The sequence below is a fragment of the Lepisosteus platostomus genome, chromosome 1 (genome assembly GCF_059453375.1).
Source record: "Lepisosteus platostomus isolate fLepPlt1 chromosome 1, fLepPlt1.hap1, whole genome shotgun sequence".
In the NCBI taxonomy this organism is placed as follows: domain Eukaryota; kingdom Metazoa; phylum Chordata; class Actinopteri; order Semionotiformes; family Lepisosteidae; genus Lepisosteus; species Lepisosteus platostomus.
Genome location: NC_142611.1, coordinates 14,956,471 through 14,981,104, shown reverse-complemented (window position 1 = coordinate 14,981,104; position 24,634 = coordinate 14,956,471). Strand labels below are relative to the sequence as shown.

The following is a 24,634-nucleotide window of genomic DNA, read 5'->3' as shown; positions in this document are numbered from 1 at the left end:
CGAGCCCGGGGAGACTTTGCTAAATTCAGATCGTTCAAAGCCAGAGGAGAGAAGAAATCTGTTTAAGTGGTCATAAATTACTGTCCTGTTAAAAACCTATGATGACATACAACTGCTTTGGTGCAAAACATTGATCTTTATTAAAATTAGATGACTATGTGTTTTTTGGAGACTAAAGCCCAGAGTGAAAAATGTCCTCCCTCCTGCATCCTGGAGGTACCACACCCATTGGTTATCTATGGTGTAATCCTCATGTTGTGAAATCTCAGTATTCCAGTGCTGGTGAATCGTTTTTAAACTCTGACATTACATGTGCATGTCGTAAGATGCTTTGGTGTCTGCAGCAGTGGTAGAGCATTGTATTCTCCAGTCACTGCTGGCAATGGCTCAGAGCTTTTACACAATTTTTATCAGTTTCTAAAACTGAGTCTTGCAAGTAACACTATTTCAGTTTTCATGTTTTATAGTTAATATTCATATTTGTTATGTTATAACTTTATCAGCTATGTATATTTTATCCAGTAGCTTTTACCTGACCAGCCACAAACCTGTCAATTTGCCCTACAAATGCCATTTATTTGTCACTACCCATAGTGACTTTTTAAGACACAAACACTGTGCTACTTGTGCAAAATATATAAGAATTCATATTAAAAACTTATGAAAAAGGGAAGTGACATTTTAGAATATTCTAATTTGACCCCATTTAAGAGCATAGTTATATCTTCAGTGTTTCATTAAAAAAATAATTGTATTCAATGGAAAGAGCAAACTTAATTTTATGACACGGATAAGCAAATTGAAGCACTGAAGGTAACGGCAAAGCTATTTGATTGATTGTTTCCTTTAGATGATCTAGAATAGCTGCATAGTATACCTTCTCATTGTAAGAAACGGCATCTTTAACTTCCACCTTCCTGTTCCTGATGTACTTTGGTTCTTCCCATTCTCATGCCTTTTAATTTTCTTGATACTAGGTTGGCTCAAAATGGAAAGATGTGGTTTCTAAATGCATAAGAGGCCACTTCCAGCCCCTTCTCCTTTTCTACTCCAATCCTGATGGAACTGCAGTCTCCACAGAGGATGCCCCAAGACAGACCACCCTTTGGTCTCATTACAAATCTTCAGTCAATGGCGATGGTTCAGGTCAGTGTTCTTTCCTGTTAATGTCATTTCATAATAATTCAACTTTTTGCCTCCACGTTATTGTCATGAAACCAGACATTTTTCAAGTAGTGCCAGTACAATATGCTGCCCATTGTTCTAACTGCAGCATAACTCAAGGTAACACTATTATCCTACACAACTAGCATTTCAGGCATTTGAAACCATTTTTTTTGCTATATTGCAGTTGCTACTTCAAAGAATTTGTTTGTACCTTTACGTGTTTTTGGTTGACTGTTGTTTCCTGTATCCATTTTTATTTAGTGATGGTCTGACTAACCACACTGTCCAAAAAGCTGTGGAACAATATTCTTTCTTTATTTTGGAGTCTAAAAATATCTGTGTGGGTTACATGTGGAATTATAAACACGCAGTGTCATTGCTCAGATTTGCTCAGTTTTTATTTGGTCATTGGTGAAGCAATGGTCACTTCCTGTGAATTCAGAACTATCTAGGTTTTCCACTGTGGGCAGACTGCCCAACTCATTTCTTTTCTATGTGAGCAGTTTATCCACAGTTTACCCAAAGAGGAAAACAAAAACCCCATCTTCCTTTAACCAAAGATTCACCTCCTCAAAACAGTGGTGTTCTAATAAAATCAGAACAGGTTTTCGGTCACAGTGTGATGCACACCTACACAAGTCGATTTGGATAGCTCTATTTTTTAAACAGTTTTAGCAATTTTTCACATTTCCTACAATTCATGAAAAACGATGTTTTCACAGCAAGAAAGTCAATTTTACCAGTTAAAGCAGAGCTAAACCACACTCACTTGTTGTAATAAAAGTGAAGATGTTTTAGACAATCTGATAATATTATGAAATATATATATATCAGTATCATTTTACATGAAATATACATCAGTAAAATCTACATATTTTTCCATAATTCAGGCATAGCCATTAAAACCATTAACTTTCTTCAAATCATTTGATCATATTTTTTTTACACTTCTAATCTAAATTGGATAATTTTAGTTTTTCTCCTTCCTTTAAATCCTGATTTCAAAAGTGGCCTTCATATACAGTAATTAATGGATATATACAGTACCAACACCGAGTATTTTACTAGCTCTGTTCTGGTTCAGTTCAGTCTTGCTTAAATTAGCAAAGTGTAACTCTTTCTTAGGAAGATCTGCTGAATTCATAACAGCTATAGTTCTGATTTATGATTTACTTGTGGTTTTGAGGACATTCTGGCTGCTAAGAAGAACTGTATCACTGCTTCAGACATAGTGTCTGTTCAGTGTACAAGTGTTTCATTGAAGTTTAAACTCGCTCTCTCTGTCCTCAAATGCACCTTTTAGGAACTGTTCTGCCCCAGATTGCTGTGGTTACTGCGAGGTCTGGCTTTTCTGAGAAGTTTTTATTTGCTTCTGTTGGATCGAGGGAGAGAATATAAAACAAATGTTTAATTTGGTTATAACATGGGCAATGTTTGTTCTGTTTTTGCTATTTTTGAGCTAATCATATTTTGTGCATGGTATTTTTTTATAATCATCTCTATTTTTATGAATTCATATTGAATTATAGTGAACTGTCTGGTAATTATTAGTTACGTTTTTGAATTTCTACTGTAACAGAAAGTTTCTCTTTATGGAAAATTTGGAACACCACCCAAGGGGTCTGTTTTATGAAATCAACCCCCCTACATACAGAGCTCTGATCAAAACTCTTCACTGTTTGCCAAGTGACAATATAAAGAGTTGTTGACGACAACAGATAAACATATCTGTCTCGGATTAAAGTGCGGGATTTATTTCAGCTTTTATCTTTTCTAATGATCTTCTCTTAACTCCACTGCTTGGAAGGTCTCCAAGTTACCAAGGCAACAGTGGTCTCTTGTTATTTACCTCCTTCATCAGTCCACTTTCTTAAATTTAAGTTAAAATAATACAGATTTATATAAGTAGTTAAAGGAGCAGACTGTGGTATATTTCAGAATATATCTCCTGAGTACCTTCTTAAGCATCAGCAGTGATGTGCTTTTAAGATGATGAAGTGTAATACTGTATACTGCCACAAAGAACAGAGGATTAATACTGATTATATGATGTTAGTCCACCTTTGTAATAAATAGTTTATAACCCTTAATTACATTTCAAGTGTTTCTATGGTAAAGATGTTTTTTAATTAGATTTTTTTTCTCTGTATGTGAATACTCTGCACCTTTTTTCCAGAAAAAAACCAGCAACAACAACAGTTCTGTAGAATAGTAATGGCTTTGACGTGCAACTCACTGTACTGCCGTTAATGAAAAATGTTATTTTTGCTTTACAGTACATGATGTACCAGTTTCCGCAGCGAAGAAATTAGAGCTTACAAAAGAGAATGTCAGTGCCCTACTGTCAAACCAAAGCAGCTTCAAGCAGAAACTGCAGCCGTCTTCCAATTCAGGATTTATCAGAGGTGCTGGCCAGACAAGTGGTAGACGAGGACCAGGTGAGGCAAGCCGCAGGCTATAGTGGAATGAAGTCTTGCTGGTTCACAGGAATATTTTGTATGAATTGTAATCCATTCCTATTCTCATGAAAGCCTATAGCTTTACTATCTTATATGATGTTCTCCCAGTCTGCTTGAGAAATATTATAAGTACTGTAGGTTTAGGGCTGATGTTAAAAAAAAGGAAGGATTTCTTACTGGCATGCTTTCTTACAGGGTATCTGGTTGTATAGTGGGTTTATTTTGTCTCTTTGTGTAATTTCTTATTGTATGAAAATATACTATTTTACTTCACTTTCTTATTGTTTTCCTTCACATAATAATTCATTTTTTTATTTTTGTTCCTCAACAGCCATATGCATACCTTTTTTGGGCTGGTACTTTCATCAGTGAGATGCAAAGAAAGTTATTTAAAGATTACAAGCTATTTTTTCTTTGATAGTAGCTTCTATCCTCTTTTTTAGGGAAAGGAGTTAAACAGGAAATGTATTATTTTTTGCACTGCATAGTACTTCACATTCAGGGTTCTGGGAAAATACTGACTTTTCAACCATTTTTAAGCACATTATTTGCTCACGTTTACATACCATGAACAATGATTTTGCTGCTAAACAAAAATAAAATCAAGTGTGCCTTTCCACACTTTACACAGGAAAAATAAATCCCAGAAAAAAAAGAAGTCATCTTGTAACTTTATATTTAATGTTAATTCCTCATTGGCTTGAGAATTTATTTTTCACATTGCCTATTTCAGGTATTGTGGTACAGTATGTTTCACAGCACGAATTTGATTCTCTGCCACAGATACAACTTTCTACCTTTATGAAACTGCAGGGGAAAAAAACCTTAATGTAACTGTAATTATGTAACTGTTTCTTTCTTTCCTGTGCTTCCATTTCATTTATATAATGACAATGCATAACACTTGGTTGAAAGCATTGAGGGGGGTCTTTAAAGCTGTCATGCTTAAAATCAAATGGTTATATTTGCATTTGCAGTAAAAATCATGCCTGGTGATCCAAAAAGCAAGTTAAGAGAAATTTCCCGAGAGGTGGCGCAGAAGGCAGGAGAGGTCCGAACTCACTTGCAGAAGAAAGAGATTGAAAGGGGACAGAGAAGGCAAGAGTCTGGGAGACACAGAGGTATTTGTTGTTCCTGGAAAGAAATAAGACCTGTAGTTCAGTCTCTTGTTTGTATGAAGTCAAGGTGTCATGTTATTGTACATCAAAGCCTAACTTGCCCATTAAGTGGTCTGATGTTTGAGCCTTGTGGATCTGCCATGGTAAGCTGACAGTTTGCAAATTAATAATTTTTAGCACTTACAGAACATTTGTGAAAATAGGAAATGTTTGTGAAAACTGTAAGAATTGTTGTTGTATATTAATGACATTTCAACATTTTTATTGCAAACACACAGGACACGTAGTAGACCAGGGACATGTTAATCATATGAAATATCTACATATTGTTTGCTTTGCCAAAGTTAAAACATCGCACCGTAGGTTTTGGTTTAATGAGCAAAAGCCGTCAACAACTTTATCAGGTTTTCAGAAGTTTGTGTAGGCTTCTTTTAAATCGGGGAAAATTGAAAGGTGTGACGAATTCAAATAACGATCTATGGAAGGTCATTGTGTGTTATATTAGATGGATTATGTAAGTTATTTTATTTTAATTAGTGCAGAATGGCAGAGAAGGGAACATCATCTGTCTACTAAAGGCACAACAAGCTCAGTCAGTAGTGCCTGTGGCAGAACAGTGATTGCATAAAGAGAAGTAAATTACATTTCAAAACCCACAGATATAAACCAATCCAAGTAGTGACAAGACACTTGTCTGACATGAGACAAGCAAACTGTAGAGACCTTGTTTGTGTCCCAGGTTTTCTTATCTGATTGGCTTCAGTAGTTCAGTTTCAGGTTCAGGTTGGCTCTAGGGTTCATAGTGTCCCTCTGGTCCAGCTCTGACAAAATCAGTCTTAGTTGAGGTCACTAAGTAAAGACACGTTCGAGGGTCACCTCAGACCTCGATGAATGTTGTTAATAATGTATGAAAGATCAAGGGACATCTTATAAACTTACAACCAGCCATTTCCAGTTTTGGCTATTATTATGTAGGGAAGATGTTTAAAACTGTTTTTTTTTATTTCTATTGAGTTAATTTAAACACGATAGAATTAAATATGCCCTCAACTCTGCTTTGGACTACGGCAAATGCCCTCACCACCTATTTTAAATAGTTTTCTAATGGAACAGCAGCTTTCCATTCTTATTTTATCTAAAAGTATTATGCAAATTCCATGCATTTTCCATCATTAACATGATGTAAATATTGGACAAGACCATGATACTCTTGAACTCATTTACACTAGAAGAAAGACAAAGTGGGAAGCACTTCTAACTTTTAAACCCTGTCACCAAGTGTTCCACCGTGGAATGAATTAAATCAGGTCAGACTGCATTCCTGACTTCTCATTGTACTCATTCCTTTCACAAAAGCATAGCCCTTTAACACAATTGCGTCATAGTTCTGGCATGTTCAGTGTCGGCCTTTTATAAGGTATTTCTTGTGTGCTATACAGTCTAAACACCTTGTTTTTTTTATGCCAAAAACCACCTAGGACCTGATTTGTTGTGTCAGTAGCCTTGAAAGACCTCTTTACAGCAACAGTCACACAGCAAGAATGACTGACCTGAGGGGAAACGTACCCATGGGGCATTAAGTCATTGACTAGAAAAAAAGGAATAGAAAAGGAAAAGAAGAGAATGTACCCATGTAATCTTGAAATATGGAAATAAACAGCTTAAAGTTACATATTTCTTGCATAGAATTAAATCAATGTATTTCCATTTCAGATTTTTGGGGGGTAAGACTAAGATGTGGGATTCGTTGTAGCTTCTTCACATAGATTTTCTTTTTTGAAATGTGTGGTTCACAAAAAATGCACTTGGTCTCTTATGTGAAATATTTTAAATGAAAGCAATGGATTATAAAAATACACAAGTAACATAATGGTAATTCCGATGCATGATTTCTCTGGTGAGTTCATTTGATTCAGTTCATGTTTATTTGCTCTGTTGAGCAAGTTTAACTAGTTGATTTTAAAATGGTAAGAGTAACATGCACTAACTACTCTGTGTGTTTCAGTGGAATACAAAGTTGAGCCTAAATCCCATTTGTGGTTTATTAATGGTATATAATTCATTCACTACTAGGTGTACAGGTAATGCTACTAATTTTAGGTAAATACTGTATAGTGACAACACAGAACACCCTTGTAATTATTGTATGGTTCATTACTAAGTTTTTGTGTAGATATTGTGGTCAGTACCATCTAAAACAATCTCCTGAGCATGGTATAATGATTAAGCGTGGAATCTTTTATTTAAAAAAAACGTCCATAGAGGCTTCCGAAATTATCCTGTTTATTGTCAAGCAAGTCTATAAAGTCCATTAAGGCCACCCACCCTTAATATACCATATTCAAGTACAAGTCCGCAGCTAGGTCTTCTGTATCTGTTGCACGCATAACTGCAGCATGAGGACTTCATTTAAGCAACAGAGCATCAGATTCGGTTCAGTGCATGATGATTTATCGTGTCTTTACTGATCAGATAATAGAATGCCCTCTGAATCTTGAGTGGTACGGTATGTTGAAGCAATGGTAATGCAAATATTTTCACCAAATGGAAATGCAATTTTCCATTTTCTCCTCAGGAAAGTCAGCATTTAGGAGTCTGTCCTCTCACTACTCTTCCTTTTTTGCAATTATTGTATCATTACTTTTCCAATTTAATAAAGAGGCAGAGGATTCTGTGTTAACAGTGTCTGATGTCCCTTTTCCTACAGATATGCCTTCAGACAAGACATACCCCTCTTCAGAAAATGGATTCAGGCAGAATACAGACCAAAGGCTGTACAGCAGTCAAGGAAAAGGTCCTTCACGGAACGATAAGATTGCCCCCCCAAGTAGGGCTCATGAGCCCAGACTGCCAGCTAATAGAGTACAAGTCCTGCCAGGGCTCCCCAGTGGACAGAGCAAGATGAAGCAAGACGTCTATAATGGCTACGACACTGACAGCAGTCAGGATTTCAAAGAGAAGTACAGTGGAGGCCGTAGCAAGCCCAAGGCCTGGAGACCCATGCGGGAAACGCTCAACGTGGACAGTGTCTTTAGTGGGCAGGAAAAGCGGCAGCACAGCCCAAGGCGCAGGCCACCAAACCAGGGAGACAGGACCCACTATGACCAGGAGCATGTCACCTCCTGGCCCAAGGAGAACCGCAAGCAGAAGAGTCTGATGACCATCTACGAGGATGAGCAGAAGCACGAGACGGGAAGTAAGAGTTCTCTGGAGTCTGAGGGGAAAGTCCATGCAGAGAAAGAGAGGACTAAGGGAGGGGTAAACAATAAGGTCCGCAATGACACCTGGAAAATGCAGAGGACAGAATCTGGGTACGAAAGCAGTGACAGGCTCAGCAACGGATCTACGAATCTTGATTCTCCTGTTGTGGAAAACTTTAGTTCTAAGGACTTGAGGCCTATACCAGAGGTGCAGTTATCAAGGTAAGATACTGTTTCCTTGTATAAGGGTTTCAAAGGATGGAAAGTAATTGGCGATATTCTTTTTATTGAATTTTAAATTTTGAATTGAACCGAATTCTATTGAATGCTGTCTTCATTTAAATGTGTAATAGTGAGACTGAAATAACCTAAGGAGCAAAGGAACAAGTAAAGGTTTATTCCATGCTGAAAAGAGAAGAAAAGAAACACCGTTCAGCTGTGTTTCTTTTGTTCTCTTTTTAGCATGGAATAAACCTTTACTTGTTCCTTTGTAGCCTACGCATGCCGACGCAGCTACCTACTTATAAATTAAGGATGTCTAGAAGTGTACAGTATTTCCCATAGTGACAGACATTTTGGAAAATACTGTCCATAAGCTAAGGGAAAATATTTCAGCATTGGGTAATGCCAACGGCATCATGAAGTTTTTCTTCGACCTAAATAATATTTTTTTTTCATCTTCCAGTTTCAAGTCCTAAATAGACACTTTTTAAATTGATGCAAAACAGGATGCCCTTGCCTATTTGATGTAAGATAAAGATATTAATATAAAATCTATAAAACCGGTTTTGAATGGTTTTAAACATTTTAGGAAATGTTGCAAAAGGGGACAAATGTGGATAAAATAGTATGAGAAAAAGCTTGTATCTGATTGAATAAAGTGTGGCAGGGTATCCATAGAAATAATTGTAGTCCCATTTTGTACTGCCTTGCTTAAGTAGGGCCCTAGGAATTCCATTTTTATCTTATCTGCTATGAAATCTGTACTTGTGTATTGCTTTTTCCATTTTCTGTATTATGGAAAAATTTAAATATATTATAAATTATAAATATAAATATATTATACCAAGTGTGTTGTGTAACATACAATTGCGTAGGCGTTTTTCTCTTCTAAAACAACCTGTGAACAAAAAGTTTCATTTCATATATATTAACGTATGATCTAATACCTATTTACCATACATTACCTGAAAAACCAGCTTATCACAGTCGGATCAGTTTGCAATTGAATCATATGATAAATATTTTTTTCTTGTTTTCTTTTATTGCTGATTATTATCCAGTACGGGCTGCTAAAATGTCCTAACATGGTCTAACTTGAATTTTTATGCCACAATAATTAGTGAAGTCCTATTTTCTGCAATTTGTAATAATCTAATACTGAAGTAATAAACTAATATCTGCTATGATAAAACAGTAGTAATAAGGGAAGGCGTACTGTTAAAGGCAGCAATTGACCTTGTCGGATTTATATACATACAAGGACAAATAATGGTAAGAAATTAAAGGTTTCTGCCTTTTGCCATGTTTTGGTTTTTAAGCAAAATTCCTGTGATCCGAAGGAACTGCATAAGTGCTTCACTCTGTGCTTTTTCATGTATTCTGTAAAATATGAAAGCAAACAAAGTAACCAAAACTGCTTTCATCTCAATGGGAATGAAAACTACAAATTGGCCACAAAATAATAAATTACCTCTCTGGGACCACATCAACAGCCGTGGGCCATATGGAAAACAAAGCCCAAAAATGTAAAAAAACAATCAAAGTTTGAGTTCAATTAAACTGTGGTTCTCTGTATAGGTAATCGACCATTCAATAGTAATTAAAAAATACATTAATTCTAAGTTTGTAAAACTTTTCCTTTGTTAATTGACGTGCAGCTGCCTGTGTTTTTCTCATTACCAACAGAGAACAGATGATAAAGTATGATGCCATTCCTGTCTGCCAGATGCTGTTCCTTAATTATATAGCTCTGGTATACACCATTTTGAGCAACAATAATGATTGAAAAGAGTATGTAGATTCACAGATTTGTAGATTAGCATCATGTTACAGCAAGGCAAGGTTTCACATTACAATATGTGAATCGGTAACTTTTGTTTGTTTTGTGTTTATTAATTAGAGGTTTTAGGTTAAAAATAATCTCTTAAGAAACATGGTCTTAAAACAATGCTTAAAATATTTTCCAAAGGGTTGAGTTCAAAAGCTAATTTACATTATTTCCTACTTCAGTAAACTGAAAGTTATTTATATTGTCTTAGGGATCAGCTCCATCACAACAGATGTGATGAATCAGTGGTCGACAGCTTGCATTCCTCTTTTTCCTATGGTAAGTGACGGGATAATTTTGTGATCTTGCTTGGAAATATCCTGTTGCATAATGCTGCAGTTTCACATTTCATCATCTCCTATGCTTGCACTGAAGTAGGAGAAGGAAGTAATAACAATGAACAATGTTGTGTCTGTGACCTTGGGTTTGACATTATCCTGTGTAGCCAAGCAAAGGAACTGTTATTGAGCTATATGTACTGGTCCTCCCAAACTGCAGCTACAGTTTAATATTTTAAAACATTTCTGCAAGATGAATTCCTGGATTAAAGGAAATTTAGGTTATTTGCAACTTTAAACAGGTTATCACTGATGGCTTCTGGAAATGATAGCGTTTATTATTCCCACAAATTTCCCCACCAAACAACAAATACTGTATACAGTATTTTTTTATATATATTGCATAGCATACAGTAGATGTTATTTAATAAAGCTTTTTACTTTGTTTAGCTTTTTCTGAGGTTCACCTGGAATATTAACAACATATGAGGAATCTTTCTAAGCAGATCGTTTACACAGGTGTTTCCAGAATTTGTAATGGACTGGGAATTACTGTAATTCCTTCTTCAGGCTTATTTTATGTAGTGTGTTTTACAACATTGTGCATGGAAATATTAAAAATCTAGAAAACACATTGGGTTGGTGGGATTACATGGCTTTTTTCAATTAATCAATGCTCTTTCATTCTGTCAGTCCATTCTTTTTGCTTGTGCCGATGTATATGTGCATGAATGCCTTTTGCTGTTACTAATTAGGTTATTAAAAAATGGAAACTTACAATGTTTAAGAAACGTTTCATCATTAGGTAGTACACTAAACAAGAATATTATTCTGATACAGTGTCATAAGGACTAGTAGCAAATAAAATTGTATTCTGGTATATTCAATGTAGGTGATACAATTTGCTATTTCTTTTGTGAAGTAAGTTTTCATAAGTTATAATTTTGTCTGAAACAAGTTCATAGCGTGTCAAGTGTTGTTCGCAGGACAAATGTAGGGAATCAAACAGGCCATGTACTGTACCTGTCTGTGTAGCAGATAAGATCACAAGAAATGCAAGTGACATACCAGTACAGTAAATATACCTTATCTACTGTGGTACTGAAAGACAGATTTTAATAATTACTGTCTACATAATACCATTATGTACCACCTTACTTAAATGTTCTGAAACTGCTGTGGTATGAAGAAATCAATAATCTTTCTTAAAATAAAATACATACAGAATTAAACTGTATACTATTTTAATGCTTTATGTATGCGTTTCTGAACAATGTTATTCTCTGTATCAAATCCTCACCAACTGTTCTTCAGTGTACTGCTAGTTAAAAAGAAGATTACTAGAAATGTTCTATTCATAAAAAAGATTACTAGCCAACTAGAAAACTATCCACAGATTCTATTTATAACGTCAGTCTGGATAGAAATAGATTATGTGAAGGAAATAGCAGCAAATGGGTATATCACAGTATACCCTTCTTATGCTCTGTCTGCTCTATCAAATGAGTGAACTGTCTGGTTAATCAGCCTTGCAAAACAATATCGCACAGCAGCCGCTGCAGTCTAATCTGCATTTACTATTTAAAAACCACTGCAAATTCCCAGAAATGAAATCCATGTAACATGTCCTTACGAAAAGGATAAACTGGTTGAGGAGGCCAGCTGTGCTCACTGAGCTGGAAAATGAAATAGCTCAGATGTCAGGAGGTGGCATTTAGATGAGGAAAAAACTAGAAAAAGTTTGTATACTTTCCCCTTTTTTTACAATAAAAGTGTTTTAATAAACTAGGGGGAGAAGGAAAGATGCAGACATATTAAGTACGGGTAATTTCTCTCTTGTCAGCACTGGGAAATCTATTTAAGCTAAGAATAATTGAAGGTGATTTATGTAAGTCTTGTGAGCTGAAGTAGTGGAGTGGAAAGGATGGTGTTTAATAATTTAAATATTTTTTTTGATCTGCAGTGTAGCTAGATATAGTAAAGCAGACATACTGTAAATGCTCTCAGGCTCCAAGGAAAACTGGTGGAGGCTTTTGGTTTGTTATTTGGCCATAACATATGGATATAACATTTGCTTTTAAATAAGTACTGTAGGTTTAAAGAATATCTCAGCACAATATGCCATGTTTTTAATGGAAGGTGTAACTTAAGGTAATAGCAGTACTACGAAGGTTTTGGTCTGGTCATGGTCTGTATTTTATGACTTTTTGCATGTGACCAAAGGTTTTCTTTCTCTGAATCTTCTTCACAGTTGTGCTTCTTTTCAGGGGTAATTAAGTAATGAACTGAAACTTTGTTTCAGACAGCACTTTGTTTAAAAGGAGCCTCCTTTTATTATGAAGTTGTTTTCCTTTAGTATGAGAGCTGTTGTTTTTTGCTTTGAGTTCTCTAGTACATGTTGACTTTCCCTTGCATCCCATATTGATGAGCTGTAGCAAATTGTTTTAAGTCAATCTGGCGAGGGTTCATACTAGGTATTCTGGCAGAGCTGTCTGTGTAAGGGGCTGTTGATCCCAGTATCCATTAAAGACCTTGAAACTGTTTTAAACACAGTGAAACAAAAGCTCAGTGTCATTCTGTTCTGAACTTCTTACATACGTAGGTTTAACGTCAAAAATATTAATCTATCAGGCTATTAATGTTATGTATTGCAAGGGAGCTTGTCTGTGTTAATAAAATAATCAAATTGTCTGTGGATACTGTTGTTTTATTGGGTATGCTTTTCTGTCACCAGAACACAGACAGCCTTGTCCAAGAATGTTTTAATTCCAAAACAGCTGTTTAACTTAAAGGGAAGCTCTTGTTTGCTTGGAATGAGGTGGAGTTTTATTTTGTTCCTTGACCTTTTTGGGATATGTTTCTGGAAAAATCTTTGATCCCTCTGTGCTTAAATTGTTGCATGCAAGGCAATGTCCAGAAAGACAGCTTTAAAGGTCACAGTTTACAAATATTGCTCTGTTGAAAAAAAGCCATGGTATTCTACTATAAATCATTGTCACCCAATTGGCTGCGATTGGCCTCCTGGTCCCTCCCTGCAAAATTCATAGGAGATGAGTGTTTCATTTGTTTGGAACATGTTCGCACCCGTTTCCTAACACTAAGTTTACGCAGGGTCTTCGTGTTTCATGCAAAAAGGCTTCCTGCCTCAACCATATTTAGGTGCATATGAACCTTGAGCCAAAATTCCCAATTGGCTCTCTTGAGCTTTTAGCCATGCATGGATCTGTGGGTCAGCAGAAAAGAAAAAATAACGTGTCTATTTATAAAGTCCTGGAATTCACTGTGTGCAGGCCTCCTGGTGTTGTAGCGTGTGTGCCTGTAGCTCTTGACAGCAGGCCATGCCTCCGTTTATTCAAACCTCTGCTGCCTCCGTATGTCTAAATAGAGAAACTACGTACTGTGTACTGTGTTGAAATTACGACTGAGCAGCCCATTTTCTGTGCTCCTTATTAACAGAAAGCCCTTGCATATCATCTTGCAGAATGGGTGTGAAAGCTTTTTACCCCTTTGCAGCAACACCCTCAAAATTAATCCAGATCAATTTATAATGATTTGTTCAAGAGGAAGAAAGTTATTAAAGATGATTTTATTTGCATTTTACATACATACAACAGAGAAAAATACATTACGCTTTGTTAGAGTTTTGTCTCTAAGCTTACACGATTAATTTGAATAAATGAGCAGGGGATTGAACTCTTTCAAAAATATCCATTAGGTCCTTTGCAAATTAGATTTATCTACATGCCAGTGGATATGTAAAGAGTCTGGTATTCTCTGAAATGCAGAACTCTAGATACTAAAACTGTAGGTGTAGTTTTGATAGACAAACATTTTAAATGGACAAAAATAAGCCATGATTTGCGCTATTCTGCCTTGAGAATTAATGCGTTTCTTACCTCAGCTTTCCTCAGGGTCATTTCAGAGAGCAAATGTATTACATTTGAAAAAATATTCTTTGAACAATTGGAGGATCAGACATATGAACAGAGATTTAAACTGCTGTGTGAATACTTTAGTTTAAAAGAGCTCTTCTTATCTATAGTGTAGTCTTATTGCTATTTGTTGATATACAAAAACATAGAGAAAGTTTAAATTGAATGAAGTAACTTTTGCACATATTTCTAAGGAAATTATGGGCAGTGTCATGTTTCTACCTAATGTATGTGCTTTAAAAAAGACTTAAAAATGATATACATGTGTAATTAAAATAATGCTTAGGAGTTTATATTCCTAATTACACAAGTTCCAACTTAGGCCTTTCATTTTCAGATATATGTGCTTTGGCAAATGGACATAAACTGTCTATACCCAACCAAGATTTAATTAAATTAAATACCAGTTTTCTCAGGTATTATTAGACCTCAGTAAGTTTTGGCAACAATCGGAAACTGTTTTATAACAAAAAACATGTGAAGGATTCATCCACACTTTTAAGTTACTCAAATTTCTTTCACATACTCAGTGAAGAAAGGCCAGTTATTTTATTATCCATGTGTAGAAAGCTGTACTGTTTTAACAAGTTATTCTCTTTTCCCAAATGATGTTATAGAACATCCTGGAAGTAACACTATATGAGAATCAAGGAGTATATGCATTTCTTTATTTTACTTTAATTAGTATGTGGAAGCAATAACACAATTGCTTTGATAGCCTAAAATCAGTACATTTCAACAGCCATCCTCGGATTCCAAAGTGAAATTTTGTAACTTATTGCAAAGGAAAGCAAGATTGTTCCTGGTTCCTGGACCATACAAGATAAACAGCAACACAAGAAGGAACTTCAAGTGCAAATCAGGTTTAGGGCTATTTAAGACTGGAAAATAAAGACACTTACTTAGACAGGTTTGTGGAAGTCTGAAACCATCTTTCCTTTAAGAAAGGAATACTAGTAGAATTCTTAAAATGTTAAAATAATATCAACCAAATGACCAAGATAAAGCTCCACTCAGCAAGGCAAGGCTGTTGAAATGTATTGATTTCGTGTGGAAATCAAAGTGAAATAATAACATGTCTTTGCTCTTATAGTAAAAGGGAGACACTGTTAGTTTTCTTAGTTCCCTTGAAAATGTCAACAAACAGAAAACAGATTGTTGCTGAGGGCAAAAACTAAAATCTAGAGCCAAATTTCCTAAAAACACAATAAGTAACATTAATAGACAGTTTGTTCACGGTTTCCCTACAAAAATTGGACTCTTTGTCATTTTAGAGTTCTAATTTGAAGGCCATTACAATGGGAGTTGAGGTTCTTTTTCTACGCCAGGGAAACTGTGTAGTTAATTTCTTTTTTTATACATTTTTATATATAAACCTGTGGAAAAAATTAAGCTAGTTTTAATGTAAGACCGTTTCTTTCATTTTTATTTAAAATCGAATAATTATAACTCTTTGCATTTGTATAGTACTTTTAATCCCAGTGCAGTGTATGCAGATTAAATACTACAAAGGACCCACTTCATCCTCCACTACAGTGCAGCCCCAACCTAGGTAATGCATGGCTGCCATTTTGCACCAGCAGCCGTGCCACGAAACAGGTGAAGTAAGAAATTGCTTTAAAATTTGAATTAAGAGGAAGCTTTAGAAAGGCCCCGTTGTTTAAGCCCAGGACTGGGCTTAACAGTGGCCATGTGTGCAGTACCTAAGTTTAACATCTCAGCCAAAGGATACCATCTTCTTCAGCAGTATCCCATTTTGCAATACTGGGGCACTGGTTTGGATATTCTGGTTCAGAGAGACGAGTACTACTGTACTTGTTGGTCCAACAACACCATTTACAGCAGTAAAACTGATTTCCTTGAAAGTCTTCACTATACTTTCCAATAATGTACAGCGATCTCCTTCCCTAATGTCTGAGATGCAGTTACAAGGTGGTAATGCTGCTGCTCTGTAAGTTAATAGCTAGTTAATGGGTCTCTTTAGGTCAAGTGATCTAATCCATGTTGCTTTCTGAGATCATGTACCAGATGCATTCCCTTAGTCTATCACATGCAGGATTTCTTCATTTTAGAAGTTGATCTTTTAACACATTCTTTACTATTATGTCCTCCATACATAAATGTATACAGATAAAATCCATGGAAAGTACGAGTTTGTCTTAGAAATGTTCCCTTTAACAATACACCCATTTACAAACACAATATTATGGTCCTGATTAAGATTAAGCCAGTATATGATTGCAGCCTTTTGTGAGGTGTTTTTCTGCTTTCCAGTGGAAACATACCATCTAGTACCTGCCTTGTCATTTTTAGTTTGACTGAATGATAAAGATACTCTTTGGGCTGTAATGGACTATACCAGCTGTTTCTATTTTTATTTTAAGGATTTTATTTTGCACTTTGACACCATTGACTCTCAAAAAAAATTGCTGCTGTACATTTGGGCTGAAAAGACATAACTTGCTTACTCATTCTGACTTTCTGTGTTGGCTCAAATTCAGATATCCTTCGGTAATTCAATTGCAAAAAAGATAAGAAGCAGTTCTTAAATTATTATTTTTTTATTTACACAAGCAAAATCCAGAGCATTTGTTTCATCTTTTGTAACTTTTTGAGAACATCACTTGATGATTATAACACAATGATTGTCTAAGAAAAAATAACACAGAAGACCTCTGTTTATAAACAGAAAGACAGGCATTTTTGAAAGAATGAAGTAAGGATAAACAGATAAGGGTGGGGGATGCCATTAGCAATAGAGAAGGATTAAAGAGTTACAGTTGAAATTAAAAGCAAGGCCCTTTGTTTAAGTGAACACTTTCATTTCTAGTCCGTTTATTTGCTCAATTCATCTGTCCATGCAGGTATTTCCAAACAGCTTTTATATCCCTAGAAAGTCTGTTCACTGTCAAAACCAGAAATATCAGGTACAATGCAGAACACAGTTCTTGGAAAACTGGTATTGTCAGTAGACTGGTTACAAGCAGTTTAGAGCCTGAATTTTAGAAACTCTGAAATGGATCTACATTTTATGAAACAAGGTTCTTATCCATTGGCAACCTAAGGTATTTGTAACTAAAAATATTAGTTTCCAATCCTAGTCATGCCTGTTTCCAGCTTAGTTATTTGGACAATATTCCTACATTGTGACAAATGATATAGCAGCTTGCTGTCACAAATGTCCACTCATTCTTTGTAACAAACTGATTGAAAGAAACAAATAGTTCAGCATGCAGCTGCCCTGTAACAGCAGTTCTGTTCTTGTAACATTTCACAAGATGCCTTTAAGGCAAAACAAGTCATTTTGATGCTGTTTTCCGATTTACTTCATTCCTAGTGCAACATGCATAGCTGCCAAGATGTATTAGGATAACAAGATGAAAGAATAACAAAGATGTTATTATCATTCTGAGTGTTGTAATTGCTTAGACATGAAGCCCTGGCTGACAGCAAAGAACTGGATTTTAACTTTGAAGAGATTTTAAGATGATACCTGCGTAGATGTAAAGTTGTGGTATACCTTTTTGTTTAACAAATCCTAAGGCCAGTTTTCCCAGGAGCCAGTTAACCTGCCAGTGTGTTTTTGGACTGTGGAAAGAAAGTGGAGCACCCAGGGGAAACCCGTGTGAGCACAGAAAGAACATACAAACTCCATGCAGATAGCACCTCAGGATTTGAACTGAACCCAGGGCCTGAGTGCTGTGAGGCTATGCTAACTAATGTGCCACTGTGCTGGCCACCAAAATATGTATTAGTATTAAATTAAATACTGGTAACAAAATGTGTTAATGCTGCATTTACTAGCTGCTTAATATTATGAGAGCTTGCTGTTCCATGTTGTAATTCCAATTAAGAAAAACAAATAAACATTAATAATTTCCTTAGTGTATAACACAAAGAGAATTCCATATTTTTATATACAGTATGCTGTACAAAGACATCAAGAAAACTTGCAAATTTCATTCTGTTTTCAGTATAGCCCCAAAATAATTTATATAAATATTATAAAAGGAGGAAAGTTGCTAATTACAATTCATTGTTACAATAAAAACAGTTCATCGTTCTGAAAATGTGCAAAATGCATGTGTGAATTCCATCTTGTAAAAAGACAGCAAAATGAGATAAATCAGAAAGTGTGAGTAAATGGGAAAAAAAGCTGGACTAAGCAAACCAAGAGCTTGTCAGTCAGTTTGAACTGCACGTGGCTCATTTCTATTGTTTTTTTCTCCCAACTGGAATACATTGTTATACAGAGCCCAGAAACCTGAGTGTCCTGTTTGCTCTTCCTTTCAGTCAAATGCCTTTAATATCTGTAATAGTTTCAGGTGATAGTGAACACTGTGCAAAAAACAGTTTTGCTCATACACAGGTTTGTGTCATTGCTGGTGCTATTCAGTCTGTTGTTATTAATTTCAACACACCATTTAGTTTTTTTTAATTACTTGACCTAGAAACTAAACCAGGCCTATAGTTACAAATTGCTTTAAATTTTAAGCAAAACCCTTTTATCTCTCATTTAAGAATTTCTTATTTTGCATGTGTTTTTAATTGTATGTAACTCTAATGCATTTAGTATTTTCTCTTTAAATGATTTATACAGTCGATGTTTTGAATTTTTTGGCTTTTATGGTTAGATTCTAAATGCAGCAGAGGCTTTAATCACTGTGACATCCTACTGCTGATCTGAGATTTGATTAGGTTCTGCAATAGGCTGGCATTTCCTTCTTAGGCCATGTTTAAGTGGAAAAAAAACAAGAAAGGAATTTTAGGAGATACTAGTAGTAATTTACCAAACGTTTTTTTTTAATACAAATAATGGATTCCAATCCAATAGTGGAACTATGATGCTACACATACATGTCTGCATTGTACTGTGATTTTGTTCACTTTTGATTTAGTTTTAGCATTAATAGAAAATCACATGATTGGAAATAAAAATACAAGGACAATAAAAATGTTTCATTTGTGCAGTGAACACTCAATATTTCAATATTTTTTTTCCCTCTTGCACGCAAACAGTGTTCATACATTCAGCAATGTACAGCCCTGTTACACTCTAAAGAGAAACTATTTGTATCTAGTCTGTTCATCTTATGTTGTGAATTTAAGAGGTTTGTGATTGGCAATGAAGGGGCTACATTGTGTTCCTTTCATTCTGGACTGAGACACCTTCACATGTGGAGTTTGCATATTCGCCCAGTTCGCGAGGGTTTTCTCTGGGCGTTTCTATGGTTCAAAAACCTACAGGTTAGGTTAAATGGTGTCTCTAATTCATCCTTGTGTGCATGTGTGTGCCCTGTGATGAAATGGTATCCTGCCTGATACCCAGGGCTCTCAGTTGCTGCTACCCTTAGCAGGAATAGGCAGTTCCTTAATGAAGAATGGACAGAGTGCAGAAAACTGTTTTTGGAAAACAGACTTGACCACAAGGTGGCACCAAACATTGAACCCTTAAGTCAGAGTTGCCTCTGAGTAACCTCTGTGACTAGTATAGAGCACAGATTCAAAACTGGACTTTATTTATTATTTATTAAATCAACATCATACAGTTGTATGACCTGTGCATTGCCAACATAAAGAAATTAAAGGCTGATTGTTAGACCCTGCTAAAGGTAACAGATGTGTATCTTTTTTAGGGGAACAACAAATTAAACGAGCTCCGGAAAAGGACTTTGCACCTAAAGAGGGTCGTGTGTTGAGTTCTAGTCCATGTCTACAAAGGTAAAAAAGAATTAAACAATGCCTAAAATCAGATGATTAATTGTTCCCTTTTGTTTGTATTAGGGGGGGGGGGAATTATCTGCAGTATTAATTGTTTCATAATGCTGAGACAGGCAAGACTTCTAATTCCATCTTCTGCATATATGATATTGACTTTAGCAGAATTGGGCAGATGTTTCAACATTTTACTGGTTAAAATTAGCTGTGTTGATGTGTCGATGAGCCCGAATAAGGTAAAACAATTGTCTGTGGCTTCTGCCTCCATATATACATAATCGTGATTCAGACATCTCTTTAAACAGATCCTTCTTTGTGTTGTGAATTGGCTAATAATTGTTAATCCCCATAAACCATTGTAACTGCATACTCTTAAAACAAACCAGAGAACCTCAAAGGTGTTCTTTGTAGGATACTTATATATAATATATCGGTATATAGTTTGATGTCCTGAATTTTACCTTTGGGGAAAAAAAAGGTACCTTTTTGTAAACAATTTGATTTTTTATCAATATAGAATTTAATTATTTAAACCTACTATATCGAATGCACTCTGTAGAGAGCACAAAATATACAGTGTTTTTGATAGCATCAGTTAATTGTGCATCATATTCTTGCAGAAGACAGGCTATCAGGAATACTCCTGCAAATTGTGAAAGAAATAAGTGGCCAGATGGAGACCCAGTGTTCTTAGAAGAGAAGCATCTGCAGGGGAATGGAGAAGGATATGGTAATGGCAACTCTTCCCTGCAGTATCTTCAGAAAACTAGTAGCTCAGAATGGAACAGTTCAGATGACCTAAATGGACCAATGTCTGAGCAGGAGGACAACACTTCTATTTATGGCAAAACGGCACTACTTAGATCAGGTATTGCACAACCATTCTTTCCTGGAGCTGCCCGCGAAGAAAACTGTGATACCTCTGAACCCATTTATCAAAACCTGGCACCACCGCTGCCTCCCAAGAAGTATGCACAGAGGCAAAAGACCCATCTGGAAGATAACAGATCGACCTTAAGTGCAACATCACATCTGCATCCTTTACAAAGTGATGCTGCCCCGCCATCCAAAGTGTCAGGTTCTCCACCGCTGACTCTGTTAAACAACTGGGCTGCCTCGAAAAATGCCAGATCTAAACCAACCTCTTCCAACCAAGAGAGGATGGATCTCTTTGCAAAGCATAAAAATAGAAACAATCCAAAACTGGATATGGATGTTGTAGGACCAAGCGAAGAAGTTTTGACGACCACCTATTTTTCTGTGGACAGCTGTATGACCGACAGTTACAGATCAAGGTACCACCACCAGAAATCACCGCTTTACTATAAAGACTCCAAGGGAGGAGACCAAACCTCTTCTGGGGAAAGTGAATTGGGAGACACAAACTCTATGGAACCGTCTCTTCAATCAAATCTCTCAAAAGCAAGACCAGAAACAGGTATCAGAAAGCTTACAGTCTTTTCTATTGAGACTACACCCATCCCTTGATTTCCAAATGTAATTTGTTCCACATAAACTGATGCAAATAAAGTGCAAATTCATAAACCCAAAACAAAATTCCATGTACAGTACATGTGATAAATTCCCATTCATTCCCGAGGTCTAGAAGATCACCGTTATTTTTTTACCTTGATAGGGTAATTATAAGAAACAAGCAATAGTGTTCTTACTTGGATGATTTGGAGGTCTGTTTACCCATATACTGTAGTATCAATAGACAAATAAATAAAATGTGTATAAGAATACAAACACACTGAGGAATTAGTTGAGTCTGTAGGGGGAGGTCACACTTTGAGGATGGTGACTTCCATTTGGCTACGAAGCACACCTTCACTGTAACAAAATTCTCTTTGTAACTGATCAAAACAGGTGTGAAAATACATGCTTCATTATAGCTAAAAGTCAAACACTATTTGTAATTTGTACACATTAAATGGAGCATCAACAATTCTACTTTTATTGCATTCCTCCTGTAACAAAGGAGATTGATCATAACATTACAGAACTCATTTCGGGCAGTGTCAGCCTCTTTATTTTACCTTGACAAATGTCTAAAGAGGAATGCCGTTATGCTAGGCTACCTAAACTGCAGATATGTAAGCAGTATATGTATAATGAACATTTTTGGAATTTTTCAGGAATATTACTATACAACATTTTTTCACAATATTGTTTACTGATGTTTTATATATACATTCGTAGGCTATTCAACCAATAAAACTGCTGTAAAGTGGAATCCAGTGTCTACTAGGAATTTGGATGAACACGGGTATTTGTGATGGGAGATTTCAAAGTTAGCATCGAGGTAAGACATTGAGCTTTTTAAAACAAGTTTGCTTGGTAAAAATGGTAAAGCTGCACAGAAAATATTTGGAGGTATTTAATTTATGCAGTGCTGGCTTCATTTAGTTAATTGTATTAGCAGTACAGTACATTCCTTTTCTTTTGTCTCCACTACGCAGAAAAATGCATTACTGCATTTGATTAGACAACAGGGATCTACGAAAGTAGATCTAATGTTTATCATTATGCACAGTTTTTCATGAAAAAGACGGTAATAATTCTCTGCCCAACCTGATTACACTCACTAAATATACTCCTGTCTTAATTGCATGAATTTCACACAGGTACCTATTTCTTAAAAGAAAAATTGCCTTGAACTGAAGTCATCAACTTTTTTGGTTTGCATTAATGGTCAAGACAGTGAAAACTGTTCCTGGGGTGTTCTGTCAAACTAATTTGACATTAAAAATCTAATTCCAGACTCTTGCACCTTCAGGCAACCTTTACTGCCTTGCAAATATTGTGTATTAATGCAAGTCTCCCCTCATCATTTCTTGCAGGTTTGAAACTGAAGATAGAACTGGACACCAAAGAAGATTACTACCTAAAACCAATTCATCCCATCACTTGATCTTCAATCAAAATAAAGCAAACATACGTCAGCAGCATTGCTACTTCATATTAAACAGTACCACAGTAAAACTGCATGTAATCTCAAAGCTAGAAAGTCTTTTTATTACTCCCCTATAGAGGGCAGTCTAAAACTTCATTTGCACTGATGGGAGCACATTAAAGGGGGGAAAAGCCTTGTTTTGTTTTTTTGCTGTCATTTTTACAATTACAGTTCTGAATTTTTCCAACTGTTCTTATTTAACTATACTTAAAAAATGATTAGATCAATTTTGAGAAAAGGAAAAGAAGAGCGTCAATGGGAAGATTTCTGGCCATAACAGCCCAGTATTCAAATGATTGTAAATCCTTTTCTTAAATAGTGAAAATCATACTTGGGTTCTATATCTATAATAAATCTAGCCCATTCACTGACTTGCATTTCAAGGTCTGTGGGTGTGATTAAGAACTGATAAGACATGCTTTGTTCAAGAGGAAAAAAAAAATAGACATACACAAAAGGACTGCTACTTTGTCCATTTAAAAATTACTTGGAATACCAAAGCTGTTTTGTCTTACTCGTTTTAGCAGAAAGAAAATAGAACTTTCTTTACTAATTTCTATAGCAATAAGGTGCAAATTCCAAATCTGACATTAATAATCTCACATTCCAGGTATGATGTTACTGGAGTTCCGGAGTAAATCTAAAAACAATATTTTACAAATAGATGTGTGATTAGTACAAACCAAGAAGCTGAAGTGAAGGAAAGCACTTGAAGATTTTATGACTTGCATGATTTGTAAAGACAAACTGCTGTATTGCCTTGGGAGTTTGATGTGGGTTTGGTGCCTATGCAGCTTAGTACCCTTCTTTATGGCCTCTAGACTAAACCCTTAAATAAAATTAAAAAATGTATCTATCTCCAGTCTTGAACATTCACATTAAAGGATTTTTGCATCTAAAAACATTGAATACAGCACTTTGTCATCATGATGATTTTGTTCATGCTCATGTGTTCTTACTTTTTTGACACACTTTAAATATTTCTGATGGGTGAACTTTACCACAAATCAGCATGTCAGCTCTCCTACTGGGTTTACACATACAGTAGTGTTGGGGGGATTGTTTTTTTCTTTCAATTCACAACTTTCTAAATAAGAGGAAAGAAGTTGTCTTGTATGTTCCAAGACATTTTACTATGTGATACTACAAGGAATAAAAAAACTGAAAAATGGTTTAGGTTAATTTCCTGTCAAAACTGCAAACTATACAGTATTTAAAATGTATATTATTGGTAGATTTATTTCTTCATTGACATCCATGTACAGTTTGTATGTAGTCACTTACCCTTGAGAGTAACAAGTTACATTATTGCAGAAATTTACAGATCTCTCTTGTTTCAGAGATAAGAGATTAACATGTCTTAAGTTTATAACTCCTTTGCTTTTTCTACAGACTTAATGCAATGCTCTAACTTAACTGGGGCTGATTAATCACCTGAAGTCAGCACCATATGTAAAACGTATCTATTTTTAACCCATAATACTTTTTCTGTGAAATCTTATGTCTATTTTTTGATCTGACATAAAATTTTCTATATAGACCAGCATTTGTTGCTGTACAGTGCCTTTCTATTTTTCTATGTAAAGTAATACAGCTGTAAAATATGAATCATAATTTGTACAATGTGCAATTTTGAAAATGTTTTTGTAATGTGTAACTGAATTTTTTTATCTATTAACAGTTGTTTAATAAACTGTCATTATTATTTAAATTCTACCTTTTTTTCTCAGACATCTAGAAAACAATATGGCAAAAC

The 24,634-nt window shown here is 35.5% G+C and overlaps 1 protein-coding gene across 2 annotated transcripts in view; it reads left to right on the top strand.

Annotated features, from left to right (window-relative positions):
- The window catches only part of usp53a (ubiquitin specific peptidase 53a), a 56,396-nt gene extending 31,807 nt beyond the window's left edge, over nucleotides 1–24,589 (top strand). For both annotated transcript variants that reach the window (XM_088625487.1, XM_088625478.1), the window contains exons 10-18: nucleotides 978–1,146; nucleotides 3,444–3,605; nucleotides 4,604–4,747; nucleotides 7,452–8,166; nucleotides 10,206–10,273; nucleotides 19,841–19,925; nucleotides 20,543–21,360; nucleotides 22,125–22,227; nucleotides 22,766–24,589. In XM_088625487.1, coding sequence (XP_088481613.1) covers nucleotides 978–1,146; nucleotides 3,444–3,605; nucleotides 4,604–4,747; nucleotides 7,452–8,166; nucleotides 10,206–10,273; nucleotides 19,841–19,925; nucleotides 20,543–21,360; nucleotides 22,125–22,201 — 2,238 coding nt within the window. In that variant the 3' untranslated portion in view covers nucleotides 22,202–22,227; nucleotides 22,766–24,589. The remainder of the gene's footprint in view (nucleotides 1–977; nucleotides 1,147–3,443; nucleotides 3,606–4,603; nucleotides 4,748–7,451; nucleotides 8,167–10,205; nucleotides 10,274–19,840; nucleotides 19,926–20,542; nucleotides 21,361–22,124; nucleotides 22,228–22,765) is intronic.
- Nucleotides 24,590–24,634: the final 45 nt, after the last annotated feature.